Genomic DNA, 18,056 nt, shown 5'->3' with positions numbered 1-18,056 from the left:
TTATCACCATACCTACATATCTTCAATTAAAGAGACATGAAACCCCCAATTTTTTTATATATTTGTTTCAGATAGAGCATACCATTTTTATAAAAAAAATAATTTAAATTTTTTTTTAATATCAAATTTGCTTAATTTTATTGGTATCCTTTGAAGGCTAACAAAGTTAGATAGTAGAAGTAAAATTTTATGTTCTATCTGAATCTTGAGAGTGTAAATTTGACTTTACTGTTTAGTAGAAATTTAAAAAGAAAATCTTTGTGGTAGGGATGTACTGATACTAGTATCAGTGCAGATACTGAGCATTTGCATGAGTACTTGTACTCGTGAAAAATGCTCCGATACCTAAACCGATACTGTGATGCAGTATCACACCCTGTCGGGAAGGCTTTGCAAACCTGCTACGTCTCACTAAACCTTTGGTTTCCTGTTAATGCTGGCGCTGGGATCCCTGCTATATTGGGGCAGTGTAAGTGGAGGAGGGGTGGTCACAGGCAGGAAGGACCGCGGTTCTCCCTTCATTTGCGGTAATAAAGATGACTAGAGGAGGAGGGACCTTACGCACATACAGTTCCATGTTAGAGGGAAAGACGCAGCGGAAGCCACCTCTCGCTCCTAAACGGACAGACACAGAAGTGCCAAATTATAGGACTTTACAACATACACAAGGTTGTTATAGTGGTCTCCCGATGGTTGCCACCCACTTTTCCTTGAATGCTGATGCCACTCCTTTGGTGTAATGCAAAAACGCCTAAGAAACAAGTGAAAAAGCAGACTTATTGGCCGTAGACTTTATAGAAGCTTTAAATGAGAGTTTAGAAAAACGTCAACCTGACATAGTGTATTTCTTTTCAAGCGTTTTGATGCTGATTCCAATTAACTCTGCCACGGCTGTGTTGCAAAGATTTAGTGGGAGGGGTTTGACAACAGTGACCTGTCATTCATAGGGATTCCCCTGGGAGGGCAAGTTTAGCTGTGGGAGCTGGTGTACGCCAGCCAATAGGGCTGTGGAATCGGCAGTCACCTTTGTAGGGGCGGGGCGAGATGTAGGTTGCATAGGTCATTAATGTATGAGAGTATTGTTACAGAATCTGATGTACATCCAGTTGCAGAATGCAGTGTTTAAAAGTGACTCCAGAACTTTTTAGTCAAGAATTACAGAACAGTCAAGTATATAATACAAGAACAAAACGCCAACCCTTTCTTTGTCGGCTATATTATACCCCTGGAAAAAATACCGGGGACATTTGTACCCATTGCATTTAAACCTCAGTTTACAGTGTGGTGACAACACATTTTATGCATGATTCCACCTAAATTCAAATTGTGTATTTGCCCTTGTAAATAAATGGTGATCTATAAGGAAGCCTTGATGGAAGTGCCATAGTGATCATTCTTACTAAAACAGCTATCACTATAACCTATTAGGAAGTGAAGCAAATTATTTGAATTGTGTGACATGCTTAACTGAAAGTCTTTTTATACAGGTAGGTGTGAAAGGTGCTTTTTAGAGTCTCTAGACCCCAAGCCCACTTGGTAGCAGGACAAACACAATGCTGCTTATTTGAAATATGACTACCTTTTCTCATTTCTATCTGTATTTTTTCATTTTTTTTTCTCTCTCAGTTCTGGCATTAAAGGGGCAACAATTACAAGACATTTCTGTTTTTCTTTAGAGTATCGGCCAAGTCTTGGCGTTTTTTAAAAACAAATTTACATCCTTTTTACTGCAGTTAAATTTGAACAGCCAAATGCCACCCACCGTCTACGTTATTTGGAGCAACCAATCTGGGCTTTAATCTGCAGACAACATGGTTAGCCATGGTAATAAAGTACTCCAGTTTATTAGTTAAAGCCAATTAGTGAAAGATATGTATTAGGGTTAGCCTTGAGAAGCCAATAACCGTTCTTTTCATGTTCTGAGAAGTAGAAATTGCTCAAATTTCAGAGCTAAATTACATGAAAAGGGAGCAAAATAAACAGTGAAAATATATTGCAAAATATATACATAGCTAAATATTGTATATAGAAGATCTCAAGGTGCTTGCAGTCCCTTTCTTAACATAAGATATGTGACTTTGATTTCCTAGTTTCTGTATTTATTTTGAGGTATGCTGCATAAAAATGTCCTTAACTTGTCGTACAGTTATGGTTACTCCCAACCTAGAACTTTTTATATATAAGCCACACAGAAGAAACTAAGCTAACTGAGCTATGTGTCCTCTCCTTTTTTTTTTTTTTCTGTTCTGTTCTAATTTTGTGTAAGCTCTTAACACATGACTATGAAAATACAGCCTGCAGTGTGCGTTTTAAACCCATGAGCTTCATGGGACAGTCTACATGAAAATGTTTGTTTAAAAAAACAGATAATCCCTATTACCTGTACCCCAGTTTTTCATGAACAACATGTTTATATTAATACACTTTTTACATCTGTGATTACCTTGCATCAAAGCATCTGCAGACTGCCACCATATCTCATTGCTTTTTACAAACTTGCACTTCAGCCAATCTGTGCCAACTCATACATAACTCCATGGGAGAGAGCACAGTTTTTATCTATGGCTCACATGGACTAGTACTGTCTAGCTGTGAAAAGCTAATAAAATGCACTAAGAGGCTTTCTTCAAGGGCTTAGAAATTTAGCATATGACCGTACCTAGGTTTAGGGTCCGAATTATCATTGTGCGAGCGGACATGATCCGATATTGCAAATCATGTCCGCTGCACATCGATATATTTATTTTATGTCTGTCTGCCGCCTCAGAGCAGGCGGACAGGTTATGAAGACCGCTGCTTCATAACTTGTGTTTCCAGCGAGCCTGAAGGCTCGCAAAAAACACAGGGCATCAAGCTCTGTACTGAGCTTGATAATTATACCCCTTAGTCTTCAACAAAGGAGACCAAGATAACAAAGCAAATCTGATGATAAAAGTAAATTGGAAAGTTGTTTTTAAAATTGCATGTGCTATCTGAATCATGAGAGTTTAATTTAGACTGTCCCTTTCAGCATAGTACTAATGCTGTATATTATCATTTGTACGGGGGGGATTTAGATGTTCTAGTCCATGTTGCTGTGAGACTGGTAGAATAACTGTAGGGATGTCGGGATAATCCCACAAACATCTGCTCATAGTGCACTACAGGGAAACTAGCTGAACACATCTGGTGAACGAATAAGAGCTGTGTGTTTGTGTACCAATCACCAGCTGGCTTCCAGTAGTACATTTTTATATTTATGAGCCTACCTAGGTATGCATTTCAACATAGAATACCAAGAGAATAAAGTAAATATATTTATAGAAATGCATTGGAAAGTCTCTTAAAATTGCATGCTCTATATGAATAGTGATAACTTAAGAAAATTAAGATGAGAAGTAATTAAATAAGCGTTAGAAGCTAAATTTGCATTACAGGGGCAGTAAACATTTTGAAATTTAAATAGAACATATTTAAATAGTCTTAACTCTAGTCTAGTCTAACTTTTTTTTTTTTTCACTGCAGCGTATTGGTCCTGCCCCCTCCAGCGATGATCCGCCCACGCGCTTCCCTCCTAACCCACGCCACTAACTTAACTGTATATCGCTCCCACCCCCCTCCAGCCATTATTCGCCTCCAACATAAGGCCTTGCGGCCTTTCTTGCACAGACACGCGCTACTACTGAGTCTCCCACTGATCGCCGGATCCTGCTTCTTATGGCCAGGTATGTTTGTCTCGCAATGCAGTCTCTGCTGCGCATGACTGCATCATTCAAACATACCTGACCTTTTATAATATAGGATTGTATGCAATTATGCAATACTATGCCATATACTTTAATTTGCACCCTTCTTTCCCAGCAATGTTTCTGAAAATTTGAGTTTTGAAATTCAGAGAACATCTAGTGCATGACGAGGCTTCCCATTACTAACTCTGCTACATATTATATAATAATAATTTTAAACTATTTTCCTATTTCTTTTATAAATTTATATGTACAGCCACCAATCAGCAGCTAGCTCCTGAGCATACCTAGGTATGCTTTTAAGCAAAGGATATCCAAGCAAATTAGATAATAGAAACAAATTGAAAAGTGGTTTACAATTGTATCATTTTACTTTGATATTGTAATATTAAATGTTTATTTATGCATAGGTATTAACAAAATGACATTTGCTAGCTATGTCTCCTCCAATAACAAATCTTGATTGGCTCCTCCAAATATGGAAATTGGTGGCTGGGGTTTTGTTACTGAAAAACAATTGCAGCAAAAAGGGTTTCATGAGTTCAAAATGTTTTCTCACTCAACCCAGTATTGCAAGACTGCAGATACATGTTATAAAACTTAGTGGTTCAGACACACGCATTTTATATTGTAGGTACATAGAGGGGCTTATATAGAGTACTTTAAGGCTGCTTTTTGGGCGTTGGATTGTACAAGCATGTTGTAATGTTTCTGTGTGAGGTATATTCCTTTTCAGTAGATGTATATAACTTTCTTCAGTTCACTTCCCTCTAAGGGGGGTGTGTGATGTTGTTTATGACTCTAGAAGATTAAAGTGCAGTGAGATTCCTTGCTAATCTTTGACATTTGCATCTTCTGAAATAGAATACTTTTTCCATACCTTTAGCTGCCTGTGTACATTGATTTTATAGTGCAGTGGAGGGGGTGGCTGGGTAGTTGCCTTTTCTTTTTAAATAGATATACAACAGTACTTATTTAGTAAAAACAAATATACTAAGGGCTCGATTTACCAAAGCCCTACGGCTGCAAGTTCTCACAAGAACTTGCTCGCCATAATTTATCAAGCAGCGGTCACCAGACCGCCACTTCCTTAACCTCTTCGCCACATCTAAGGTGGAGAAATTCAATCTCCGCGGTTGAGTCTGACCGAGGAGATTGACAGCTCCTGCCTGCGCGTGATTGGCTGTGCATGGGCAGGATTGCATGCAAGTGCAAAATTGCACTCGTGTGCAATGTTTATTACCTGCGGGTAATTTTGCCTCACCACAGGCGAGCTGAGGCGTACAGGGGCGCGTATGCGTGCCCCTGTATGCCTCAGCTTTGATAAATCTAGCCCTAAATCAAAGTAAAGCTAAAATGAAATATATTTTGTTAAAGGAAAAAAGTGACAGAGCATACAATTTTAAAGTTTCAAATTTGCTTCATTCCCATGCTATTCTTTGTTGAAGATATACCTATAAAGCACTATATGGCAGGAGACAGTGCTGCCATTATAGTGCTCTTGCAAATGGATAACATTCTTGCAGAACTGCTGCCATATAGTGCTCCAGAAACTGTGTGGCTCCTAAACTTATGTCCCTGCATTCAACAGGTACCAAGAGATGAAAGAAAAAATTATAATAGAAGTAACTTAGAAAGTTGTTTATAATTGCATGCCCTATCTGAATCATTAAAGAACAAAATGAGTTTCATATCCCTTTAATAGAACTCATTGCAATATGTGGTGTTCATCTTTGTAAAGCCTTTGTTTAATAAAGCAACAATACTATAATGTGTTGCAGGGATAGGAATATCTTGGAGACTTAAAGTGTCAGTAAACTTTAAAAATAATGTTATATAATTCTGCACATAGTGCAGAATTATATAACATTATATTAGCCAAACATTTCTAAAACCTAATATTCCCTATTAATTTAAAAAAAAAAAAAATCGCTGTTTCACAGACCTGCTCTCTGCTGAGCGGGTCTGTTATATTTACTCAGCGCATTGGGCCAGCTGTATAGTCACGGCCCGGCCCGACCGCGCCATAAGACTAAGTGCAGCTCGCTCCTGCACTATGTGCAGAATTATATAACATTTTTAAAGTTTACTGTCCCTTTAAAACAAAGGGACATCCCAGTCAAAATTTAAATGCTCATTGATTACTTCTTTGAATAGAAACCTATTTGCAATATACATGTATTGTCAAAAATGGTTCTATTAAAAGTTATCACTGTGTTAGTGTTAAAAATGTTCTGTGCATGTGACGCATAGCTAGATATTCTCAGTGCACCAGCATTTTAAATACGGCAGCTGCTCACAACACCAGTGGGGCTTGTATCATGTCAGCAATTAACAAATTGAGTCATTACCAGATGGTACAAGCACCTTTAAACTCTCTGAGCAAGTGCTGTGTTTAAAATGCTGGTGCATGTGCATATATAAATACACTTTTAAAACGGCAATAGCTTTTATTAGGAGCATTTTTGCTAATACATGTATATTACTAAAATGCTTATATTCAAAACTAAAATGCATCCATGTGGATTCCAATTTTGGCTGGTATGTCGTTTTAACCCTCTAATTTAAAAAATTCCCTAAAGGGACAAGATAGCCCAACACATTTGTTCAAAATCTAGGCACTAACCCATAAATTTAGGAGATATAAATAACATGTCTTATATATTTATGTACAGAGACTTGCATTTGTACATAGGTAGGTGTGCACATGTTTTGATAACTATATATGCCAGCAGTTTTGCAAGAATGCTTTTGTGCACTAGATGGCAGCAGTGTTTTCCACAATGTAGAACATTGTTAAAGGGACATTGTACTGTAATATTTTCTCCTCTTTAATGCCCAATGATCAATTTTACCCATTTGAGTTTATTAAATTGTTTACATATTTGCCTTTTTATTTCTATTCTATTTCGTTTGAAATAGCTGATTTTGCCTGCTAAAACCACCACCTTTACAGAAAATATTCATACATTTTGTATTCTCTAAGTACAGTTATGCAAACAAGAATCAACAGCATCTCATTAGGAGGGGGAAACGATTGGCACTAAAATAATAATTTTCAATAGCTCTCTCTAAGTATCCTCTACTATAGACAAAAACATAAGATTAGGATGCATTTGTGTATAGGGAAATAGGATAATTTAAAGGGCCATGATACCCAAATGTTGAAACACTTGAACGTGATGCAGCATATCTGTTAAAAGATGACTAGAAAATATCACCTGAACATCTCTATGTAAAAAAGAAAGATATATATTTTACCTCACAAATTCCTCAGTAGCCACATCCCATTGTAAAGGACTTCTAAGCAGCAAATCAGTATGTCTGTCCCGGGACAGCTAAGGGAGTGAGCTTACGTGCACACTCATCTTATTTTCCTAATTAGTTTAAGGAAGTTTACCATGAAATCTCATGAGATCACAGTAAAAGAGTTCATGACCTCAGCACTGTTGATGCTGATTGGCTGCTGTTCATTTCTTCATTTATTTTTTTACTTGCAGCTGAGTATAACTTTTTACACAGGACTTACTCTGGTGAGCTGAGGAGATTGTGAGGTAAAATATCTTCCTTTTTTACATAGAGATGCTCAGGTGATATTTTCCTGTCAGCTTTTTACAGTTATACTGCATCAGTTTCAAGTGATTTAGCATATTAGTATTATGTCCCTTTAAGGAGGTCTACTCTTTCTGCAATCTCAACCCATTTCAATAGGTTGTGTTTTCAATTAGCAAAATCGGCAATTTATTACACAAAAATAACATAAAGGAGCAATTTCACATATGTTATACTCAGAAGCTGGTATAACAAGTCATTGAAACTAAACACATGCAGGGGAAATCCATTTTACAGTACATTGCTCCTTTTAAAAGTATGGTTTCAAAACTGCTGTCCTATAGTGCACCCTCCTGAGACTACACACTCTTTTCAACAAGAAATACCAAGAGAACAAAGTACATTTGATAATAAACTTACAATGTAAAGGTTTTATTTTTTTTATTGTACACTATCTGAATCGGGAAACAATTGAGGTTTTATGTCCCTTTTTAACACATGAAACTAACTCTTCATCTATGCAAGGTCCTACCGTTACAATGATTATTTGTATTCCAGATATTTAAAAAGACGGGAAACCCCAAATATTTAATTCATGATTCGTATAGAACTATTGATGCAACAAAATTTTGGCCGCAGATACGCTTCAAATGAAAATTGCATTTTTGGGGGGGGTTTGCCTGTTTTTTTTTTTTTTTTTTCAGTAAAATTATGGTGTAGCATATTTCAAATTTGATGCTAGCCTAAAGCTGCTTTTTCTAGGATTATACTTTATTTGGATAGTTGGTAAATTTTATTGTGTAGCATATTATTGTTTTTAAGATTATTTTTTTTTTTTTTCTCCAATTTTAATGTGTTTCTTTCAATAAAAGTTATTTTATCGTCTTGCAGTTTTTCAATTCAGATTGATTCATTAAATAGGCTAATTATGCAAGTGCATCCTGGCTTTTTCGGGTTTGGTTTCGGTCCAGAATTTCCATTTCGGTGCATCACTAGATAGAATATACTATTTTAAGCAACGTTCTAATTTACTTTTATTATCAAATATGCTTCATTCTCTTGTTATCCTTTTACTGAAAGAACCGCATTACACTACTGGCGGCTAGATGAACACATCTAGTTAGCCAATCACAAGAGACAAATGTATGCAGGCACCAATCGGCAGCTAGCTCCCACTAGTGTGGGAATATGTGCGTATTCATTTTCAACAATAGCTACCAAGAGAGCATGGCACATTTGAAAATAGAGCATGTCATTTTAAGACGCTTCTATCTGATCCATGCAAGTTAAATTTTGACTTTCCTACCCATTTAACAAATGGGTGTCTTAGGATCATGTATTATTGTACTATGTGTATGTTGGTGATATACTCACCCTGGACTGAATAACTTCTTCAGACCAAGACAGGTTAAAAAGAGTTTGTTTATTGATTACACACTGCAGTATGGAGAGAAACCATACAAAGTTTTCTCTAGGGGGGGGTCAGTCCCCTTCCAGGTATTTATACATTCCACATCTAGGCTATTACAGTTTATGATTGGCTAGCTAAAAAAAATGCAAGGGTTTTTAACAAATATGGTTACAAAATAAGTAAATAACAGTTCTACACATCAGAATTGTAGGTTTTACTGTGTTTGACCATATAGCAAGAAAAAGGGCAAAGGTCAGGGATGAACTAGTGTCTACTTTTTATGAGACATTCCTTATGTTAACAAAAAGAGCATATCATTCTACAAGCTTACTAATTTATGGTTTACATTCATTCATATACACATATATTTGGCCTATCAAGATAACCAGGAAATTAAGTGTTTACTGATACTAGCTGGTATGCAAGAATTTAAACAAGGATAGAAAAAGATTATATTTAGAAAGAATAAACAGACATACCCTCAGAACTAGCTACGTTTTATAGCCCCATTAAACAAGACTGGCCTCTCCTGACTAATAATGCCCGCATACAAATTAACCCATTCAGACCTCACAAGGCACTGCAAAAAACAGAGACAGATATTGCTTATTATTGTCAACAGTCCCTCCTCTGATGCTGTTGAACTCTGTGACAGTAGCATCAAACAGCAATATGATTTAGTCGGGTGAATTCCATCTCAAACTGCAGTGCAGAGTTGCCGTGGTCTTAGCAATGGGACACAAGCGGGGCTGGAGCTTCACATGAGGGCATCAGTCTGCTGGTTGCTGGGCTGACGAGGTTACAGAGTTTGTGTAGCATTAATTTGAGACAGATTACTACGAGAGAAAGAAAAAACATTAGTATGACAAAGATTAGCAAGCCTTGCAGTATCTTTACACCTAGTTTATCCTGACAGGCCAAAAGTCAAATCGGAAACCAAAACACTATTGCTTATTATTTTCAACAGTTACCTTACATGATGTACTATACAGTATTATGTTTACGATCATGGATATATATATATATATATATATATATATATATATATATATATATATATATATATATATATATATATATATATATATATATATATATATATATATATATATATACACATATAAATATAAAACTCAATTTTATTTCCATAAAATGTTTGTGCATACAAAGGTGTTAGTGTGTGTGTTGTGTTTGTTTTTAAAATCTATTTTGCATGCTTTTCCTGTAATTTCATTCTGAAACTTGTTTTCACTCTCTCAAAAAGGGCTGTAGTGCATTCTGTGGAACGCAGTACCTTGGCATTCCTGCATGCTGCACAGTGGTTGTTAGATATGGCCCAGATCACATTTATCTGTTACTAGTTGGCCACAGCAAAGGAAATTAAATAAATTACATTCAAGAGGCTTTTTAAGGGATGTATCCGGGAACCTACAAAACTGCACATTTTACTAACAAGTAATAGTTTTTATGGGTTTTGAAATATCTTATTTTGTATGCAGATCTTCTCTAATTCTATGAATAATTTCTGGCATCAATATAAAAAGAAAAAGAGATTTTAATCTTTCAATAAGATTGCATAAAAACAATTCTTGATAAATTTTAGGACTACACGGCTCCTCATAAGGGCTTGATGCCTGAATTTGTGAGCCCTGCTGGGCCCTATTTTTCCTGTTATTTCACTGCCTGGCTGGCCTCATTTCAAAGGGCCAACATGTAGTGTCTTGCATTTCACTTTCATTTCTGCATGGCATTATGGGGACTAGTAGGTGTAATGGAACTACAGTTACTGTTGTGTTTCAAGCCTGGATCAATGCAGCACTGCATCTGCTTAATGTGCAATTATTTTAATAACCGTATTAAATAACATCTGCTGGTGTGTTAAACCCTTGGTTATGCTTGCGGTAATTATAGGGTTATTTGTCTGCTTTATGTCCCTTTTTTTTTTTTTTTTTTTTTTTTTTTTTTTAGTAACAGTGGGGGGTGTGTGTATCTATCCGTATTAGGGACAACTGTAGAGTTTGAGAATACCCATGAAATGTGTATAAGCTTATTCTGAGACTACACTAATGTGTTTCTTTATAGCTATTGGCAGAAAGGAGCCCTTTAACACGGAAGTGCCACTTTGTATGAAGTGTAATAAATGCCTGGCTAATAAAGATACTGGGTACTTTTGGTTTTAAAAATACAATTTTGTAGGGGTCGTGTACGACCAACAACCAAGATGGCTGCTTCATAATTTTGGCTGATCGGAGGAGCTGATAAATCCACTGTTTGTCACTCCTTACCCCACATATGAAGTGTCATTTTAAAGATCTAATGAAAATCGATACTTGTGGAGTCGATCCACACAACTTTTATACGAGACCTCAGCCCAGCAGCTTGAAATAGATGAGGTGTGCAGCGGGGGCCTGGTAACGGCCTAGACCTACATCTACCCCCCCCCTCCTTTCTGACTTGTCAGATTAACCAGCCATTTGTGCTGAAGAACGACAAAGTCTACAACTGAACAGAGACTCCATTGAAGGATAAGGCAACATTGTGGAAATCGAGATACCACCAAAGGAAAAGTTACGAGATTAAAATGGACGTCGTGCTGTTAAGGACCCGATTATGGAATTTACTAAACAGCTTGCAAAGGACTTTACATCAGCACTCCCCTCTTTCCGCTCCAAGACTACCTCTGGGCTGGCTTCACAGTGGCCCCTTTTGCTGAGGTGCGAGCAACAAGCTATGGAAGAGCGACTTGAGATTGTAGCTGACGCATCCCGACTATATCGCAGCTGTGTTGCACCACTTACCTGAAAGCCTAGGAGCAAGTTCGCTTGTAAGTTTGCATAAAGCAAAATATCTAAACCAGCTGACAGTGAAGGTTGGAGACGACCTGCCTACTTTATCAGGGACTCAAGATAGCCCTGCACCAGCTCCCAGGCAGATACTTGGGAGTGAGCTGAAAGCTGGAATATTCTCCTCTAGCTCTGTTTGGCATGGAGCCACTGAAGGAGTCCACTACCCTAAAAATGCTATCACTCAAAGCTCAGTTACATGGGACACTAAGTCATGCGGACTGCAACAACGGGGAACCGCTACAGAACCTGTAAGGTCTGGGATCGGTTAATACGTTTTTGGACTCACCAAGGCATAGCTCTCTTGGAGCTTGGGTTTCAGTTGAATGGAATGCTAGAGGAGACGGACTGAACCTTTCTCAGAGAACTGTTAACCCGATGCTCAAGATTGATGCAGAGGCAAATTTATTAACGCCATTAATACTTTACATTATATTTAGGTTTTTTTTTTAGTATGAAGATGATACATCCGAGATCTTGAGAGACCCACTTTAGTGATGCTCTTCATCGAAATGTTTGTACAAATTACTGACATCCCACAAAGTTAAGATATTGCTCATTTCGCCTTAATATAAGCCTTGAACAATGTGTATCTGCTTGGAAGGTTTGTTATACTGTTGATAACTGTAATATGTGTCTCTTTGACCATTTAGTATTAGGTATATTTATGCTATGAGAATATATGCCATTATATTAATGTTGGACTTTAATATATAAATGCATTGCAGTCTTAAATATGTGATTTAAGAGGAGTCATACTCTGCCAGTCTTCCAACCTTTATACATTATCTATGACTATGCTTATGCTATACCATTTGAATGTAACATTGTCTGACATATACGCTGGTATGCTGTCTGCGGCCGGGACTGCAAATTTTATCCTTTCAAGGCATGCAAGACCCGGCTTTTCTGGTATTATATGCAAACGCATATCTCTCTTTCAGAGACCTGAGTTACTGTTTGTACCAACATAGCCTATTATTACTGAACTAGAGGCCAGCATATATTTTGGGTCTACCACATGAGTCCTAGGGCTCCTCTACAGAAGACTTAATATATTTATTTTAGCTCTCTTAACATAAACGTGTGCATGTGTACATTTTGATTATGCCTCCATAGGTTATACTTACCCCATATAGAACGCATTTAATTTGGTTGTATACTGACACGACTATACAACATTCTCTCTTATTAGTGCTATGCAAAGGTGAGGCAGTAGAAAGCCGAGCAATGTTATAATGTGGACCCTCTATGCTACACCCAATAGCGAGGTATCTTTTACAAGCAGAAAGGTGGATGGTATTAAATGGCTGACACTGGCTTACATATTTAGTGGCATTGTGATCTCACACTTATTAGTTGCTATTATTCCCAAAATGTATTTTATAACACACTACATGTTCAGTTGTTAGCTATACTGTAGTTTTTATTTGTTCCTTTTCCACATAATGATCTATAATGTGTGACTAGTTTATTCTACAATTAAATATAGAAAACAAAATGAGGTTTTAGGTGGGACCCAAGAGTGTCCCCTTTTGTTTTTTTAAGATTACCCTCTGTAGCGTTGAACATCCTATTTTATCATGGGGTCCAAAAGTGGCCTTAGCTCTTATTTGGAGGATATATAGCTTAAATGGCAAACCACTTTCATTCCAAATATCCTTGAAAATTGACATGTTAACATGTTCTGCTTATGTTGTGTATTCGCCTTGACATTATTTATGGTTTCTGTTGACATACAATTTGTATATGCCTTGAATTATACCTCGCTAGCATGCACATCTTGAACACTATATATGCAGTGTTCTCCCCAGGACCTTTTTAAACTGGTGTACCACCTGGCTAAAGTTTTAGCCAATATTAAAGGGATTGTAAAGTAAAGCCATCTGGAAAGCAGCGTGTGAAAAAGCTTTATAAATAACCAGGACTTTCTTTCATAGTTTATTTCCCCCACCCGCTTCTTACGAATATGAAAGTTATCACCTCCGCTCTATGTAAATTAGTGTCTTGTATTCCACCCGGCTCCGTATCAAGGTTTGGTTTGTTTGTTTTTATTTTTTTACTGGCAACATTTTCTGTGAAGAACACAGATATGTATAACATTATTACAAACATTGTTGCAAACACTACTGACATATTGTGCTCAAGATGTACATGCAACTGAGCCTACCTCAGTATGGCCTCATGGAAGGGAGCTCCATTTTTATAAAGAATACCTAGAGAAATTAGGTGTATTTTATGATAATAGTAATTGTACACTGTATCTGTATCATGAAAGTTTCAGTTTGGCGTCCACTTTTATTTTGCGGTATAAAAATGTTTATTTAAATGATATAGAAACCAGCCAACACCTGCATTCTGTTCTTTTGTTTTTATAATTTACTGCAAAGTTAAAAAGCCAAGGCCATTCTTTGAGTAAAACCTATTTTCTTTTTCCTTTAGGGTAACATTGAACCATATTTTTTGTTCAAGTTGGAAAATCAGAATCTGCCACACTGAATGAGGAGTTCTTTGCTTTCATAGCACCATTTTCTAACAGTTGGGGCTCTTTGAATGAGGATGACAATGGAAGAGATGAAGAATGAAGCAGAGACCACCTCTATGGTTTCCATGCCCCTCTACGCAGTTATGTATCCAGTTTTTAATGAGGTGAGTGAATTGTCTGTTTTCTGTATATTTTTAAAGCGATGAAGTGAGAAAAGGTAACTGAGGTGAATCTCATCTGTGTGATGCCTCCCAAGGGGTTAATTTAAATCTGTAATGTGTATTATGAACATCTAAGGGTCTGAAGGCACATTCAAAATTATATCTGCCATGGAACTTTTAAGAACATAGAGCAGTACAAAGTTTTTTTTTTTTCTTATTTCTCCAACATTGGTGTGTCCGGTCCACGGCATCATCCATTACTTGTGGGATATTCTCCTCCCCTACAGGGAAAGGCAAGGAGAGCACACAGCAAGAGCTGTCCATATAGCTCCCCCTCTGGCTCCGCCCCCCAGTCATTCTCCTTGCCGCTCTGAACAAGTAGCATCTCCACGGGGATGGTGAGGAGTTTGTGGTGTTAGTTGTAGTTTTTTATTTCTTCTATCAAGAGTTTGTTATTTTAAAATAGTGCTGGTATGTACTATTTACTCTGAAACAGAAAGAGATGAAGAGTTCTGTTTAAAAGAGGAGTATGATTTTAGCAGCAGTAACTAAAATAGATTGCTGTTCCCACACAGGACTGTTGAGATGAGAGAACTTCAGTTGGGGGGAACAGTTTGCAGACTCTTCTGCTCAAGGTATGACTAGCCATTTTCTAACAAGACTGTAATGCTGGAAGGCTGTCATTTTTCCCTCATCGGTAATCCATTTTCTTAGACTTAGAAAGAATAAAGGGCTTATTATGGGCTATTAACTGGTGGACACTCTTAAGGGCTAAATCGATTGTTTATTTAAGTATTTATTTAAAGTTTGAAGTGGATTTCACACTTTTATTATTTGGGGAACGTTTTTTATCGCCAGGCACTAGTTAAGACACCTTCCCAGTCAGGAAGGGCCTTTCACTGTATTAGGCAGAGCCTCATTTTCGTGCCATTGCACAGTTTCTTTTAAGTACAGTGCATGCAGATGCATGTGAGAGGGTCTGGTGTCCACTGAAAAAGTTCCTAGAAGGCTTGAAATACCCCCCTGGGATAGTTGAAGTCACAACAAAGGCTGTGGCTGGACTGTAGTGGGGTTAAAATTGCAAACGGCTCCGGTTTCCACATTTTAAGGGTTAACAGCTTGAAAATTGGGGTGCAGTACTTTGAATTCATTAAGACACTGTGGTAAAGATTGGATAATTCCTTCATAGTTTTTCACATATTCAGTAATAAAGTGTGCCCTGTTTAACATTTAAAGAGACAGTAACGGTTTTGTTTTAAAACGGTTTTTGTACTTTATTAACCAGTTTAAGCCTGTTTAACATGTCTGTACCTTCTGATAGATCATGTTCTGTATGTATGGAAGCCAATGTGGTTCCCCCTTCAAATATATGTGATAATTGTGCCATAGCGTCCAAACACAGTAAGGACAGTATTGTCACAAATAGTAAGGTTGCCCAGGATGATTCCTCAGATGAAGGAAGTAGAGAGAGTTCTACATCTTCTCCTTCTGTGTCTATACCAGTTATGCCCGCGCAGGCGACCCCTAGTAGTTCTAGCGCGCCAATGCTTGTTACTATGCAACAATTGATGGCAGTAATGGATAACTCCATAGCTAATATTTTATCCAAAATGCCAGCATTTCAGAGAAAGCGTGATTGCTCTGTTTTAAACACTGTAGAGCAGGAGGGCGCTGATGATTTCTTTCATGTAATTAGCAAGAGTCCATGAGCTAGTGACGTATGGGATATACATTCCTACCAGGAGGGGCAAAGTTTCCCAAACCTTAAAATGCCTATAAATACACCCCTCACCACACCTACAATTCAGTTTTACAAACTTTGCCTCCGATGGAGGTGGTGAAGTAAGTTTGTGCTAGATTCTACGTTGATATGTGCTCCGCAGCAAGTTGGAGCCCGGTTTTCCTCTCAGCGTGCAGTGAATATCAGAGAGATGTGAGGAGAGTATTGCCTATTTTGAATCTACGGGGTCTATTTCATAGGTTCTCTGTTATCGGTCGTAGAGATTCATCTCTTACCTCCCTTTTCAGATCGACGATATACTCTTGGTATATATATATATATATATATATATATATATATATATATATATATATATATATATATATATATATATATATATATATACCATTACCTCTGCTGATTTTCATTTCAGTACTGGTTTGGCTTTCTACAAACGTGTAGATGAGTGTCCTGGGGTAAGTAAGTCTTATTTTCTGTGACACTCTAAGCTATGGTTGGGCACTTTGTTTATAAAGTTCTAAATATATGTATTCAAACATTTATTTGCCTTGTCTCAGGATGTTCAACATTCCTTATTTTCAGACAGTCAGTTTCATATTTGGGATAATGCACTTGAATCAATTATTTTTTCTTACCTTAAAAAATTGGACTTTTTCCCTGTGGGCTGTTAGGCTCGCGGGGGCTGAAAATGCTTCATTTTATTGCGTCATTCTTGGCGTGGACTTTTTTGGCGCAAAAAATCTTTTCTGTTTCTGGCGTCATACGTGTCGCCGGAAGTTGCGTCATATTTGGCGCCAAAAAGCATTTAGGCGCCAAATAATGTGGGCGTCTTATTTGGCGCCAAAAAATATGGGCGTCGCTTTTGTCTCCACATTATTTAAGTTCTTTTTTTCTTTGCTTCTGGTTGCTAGAAGCTTGTTCATTGGCATTTTTTTCCCATTCCTGAAACTGTCATTTAAGGAATTTGATCTATTTTGCTTTATATGTTGTTTTTTCTCTTACATATTGCAAGATGTCTCGCGTTGCATCCGAGTCAGAAGATACTTCAGGAAAATCGCTGCCTAGTGCTGGAACTACCAAAGCTAAGTGTATCTGCTGTAAACTTTTGGTAGCTATTCCTCCAGCTGTTGTTTGTATTGCATGTCATGACAAACTTATTAATGCAGATAAAATTTCCTTTAGTACTGTTACATTACCTGTTGCTGTTCCGTCAACATCTAATTTTCAGAGTGTTCCTGATAACATAAGAGCCTTCTTAATGGATTTAAAAAATAAAATCTATGTCTGTTATTTCTCCTTCTAGTATACATAAAAGTCTTTTAAAACTTCTCTTTTTTCAGATGAATTTTTAAATGAACATCATCATTCTGATACTGATAATGGTTCTTCTGGTTCAGAGGTTTCTGTCTCAGAGGTTGATGCTGATAAATCTTTGTATTTGTTCAAGATGGAATTTATTCATTCTTTATTTAAAGAAGTATTAATTGCATTAGAAATAGAGGATTCTGGTCCACTTGATACTAAATCTAAACGTTTAAATAAGGTTTTTAAATCTCCTGTAGTTATTCCAGAAGTGTTTAATCTCCCTGATGCTATTTCTGAAGTAATTTCCAGGGAATGGAATAATTTGGGTAATTCATTTGCTCCTTCTAAACGTTTAAGCAATTATATCCTGTGCCATCTGACAGATTAGAGTTTTGGGACAAAATCCCTAAGGTTAATGGGGCTGTCTCTACTCCTGCTAAACGTACTACTATTCCTACAGCAGATAGTACTTCATTTAAGGATCCTTTAGATAGGAAAACTGAATCCTTTCTAAGAAAAGCTTACTTATGTTCAGGTAATCTTCTTAGACCTGCTATATTTTTAGCGGATGTTGCTGCAGCTTCAACTTTTTGGTTAGAAGCTTTAGCGTAACAAGTAACAGATCATAATTTTATAGCATTATTATTATTCTATAACATGCTAATAATTTTATTTGTGATACCATCTTTTGATATCATTAGAGTTGATGTCAGGTATATATCTCTAGCTATTTTAGCTAGAAAAGCTTTATGGCTTAAACTTGGAATGCTGATATGTCTTCTAAGTCAACTTTGCTTTCCCTTTCTAGGGTGTAATGAATTATTCGGTTCTCA

The 18,056-nt window shown here is 37.1% G+C and overlaps 1 protein-coding gene across 1 annotated transcript in view; it reads left to right on the top strand.

Annotated features, from left to right (window-relative positions):
* Positions 1-18,056, top strand: part of PDCD10 (programmed cell death 10) — a 167,182-nt gene that overhangs the window by 7,271 nt on the left and 141,855 nt on the right. Inside the window, exon 2 of the mRNA XM_053710112.1 lies at positions 13,974-14,180. Within this exon, the coding sequence (XP_053566087.1) occupies positions 14,085-14,180 (96 nt within the window). The 5' untranslated portion in view covers positions 13,974-14,084. The remainder of the gene's footprint in view (positions 1-13,973; positions 14,181-18,056) is intronic.

The sequence above is a fragment of the Bombina bombina genome, chromosome 4 (assembly GCF_027579735.1).
Source record: "Bombina bombina isolate aBomBom1 chromosome 4, aBomBom1.pri, whole genome shotgun sequence".
Taxonomy (NCBI): Eukaryota; Metazoa; Chordata; class Amphibia; order Anura; family Bombinatoridae; genus Bombina; species Bombina bombina.
This window is presented reverse-complemented; position numbering and strand designations above follow the sequence as displayed.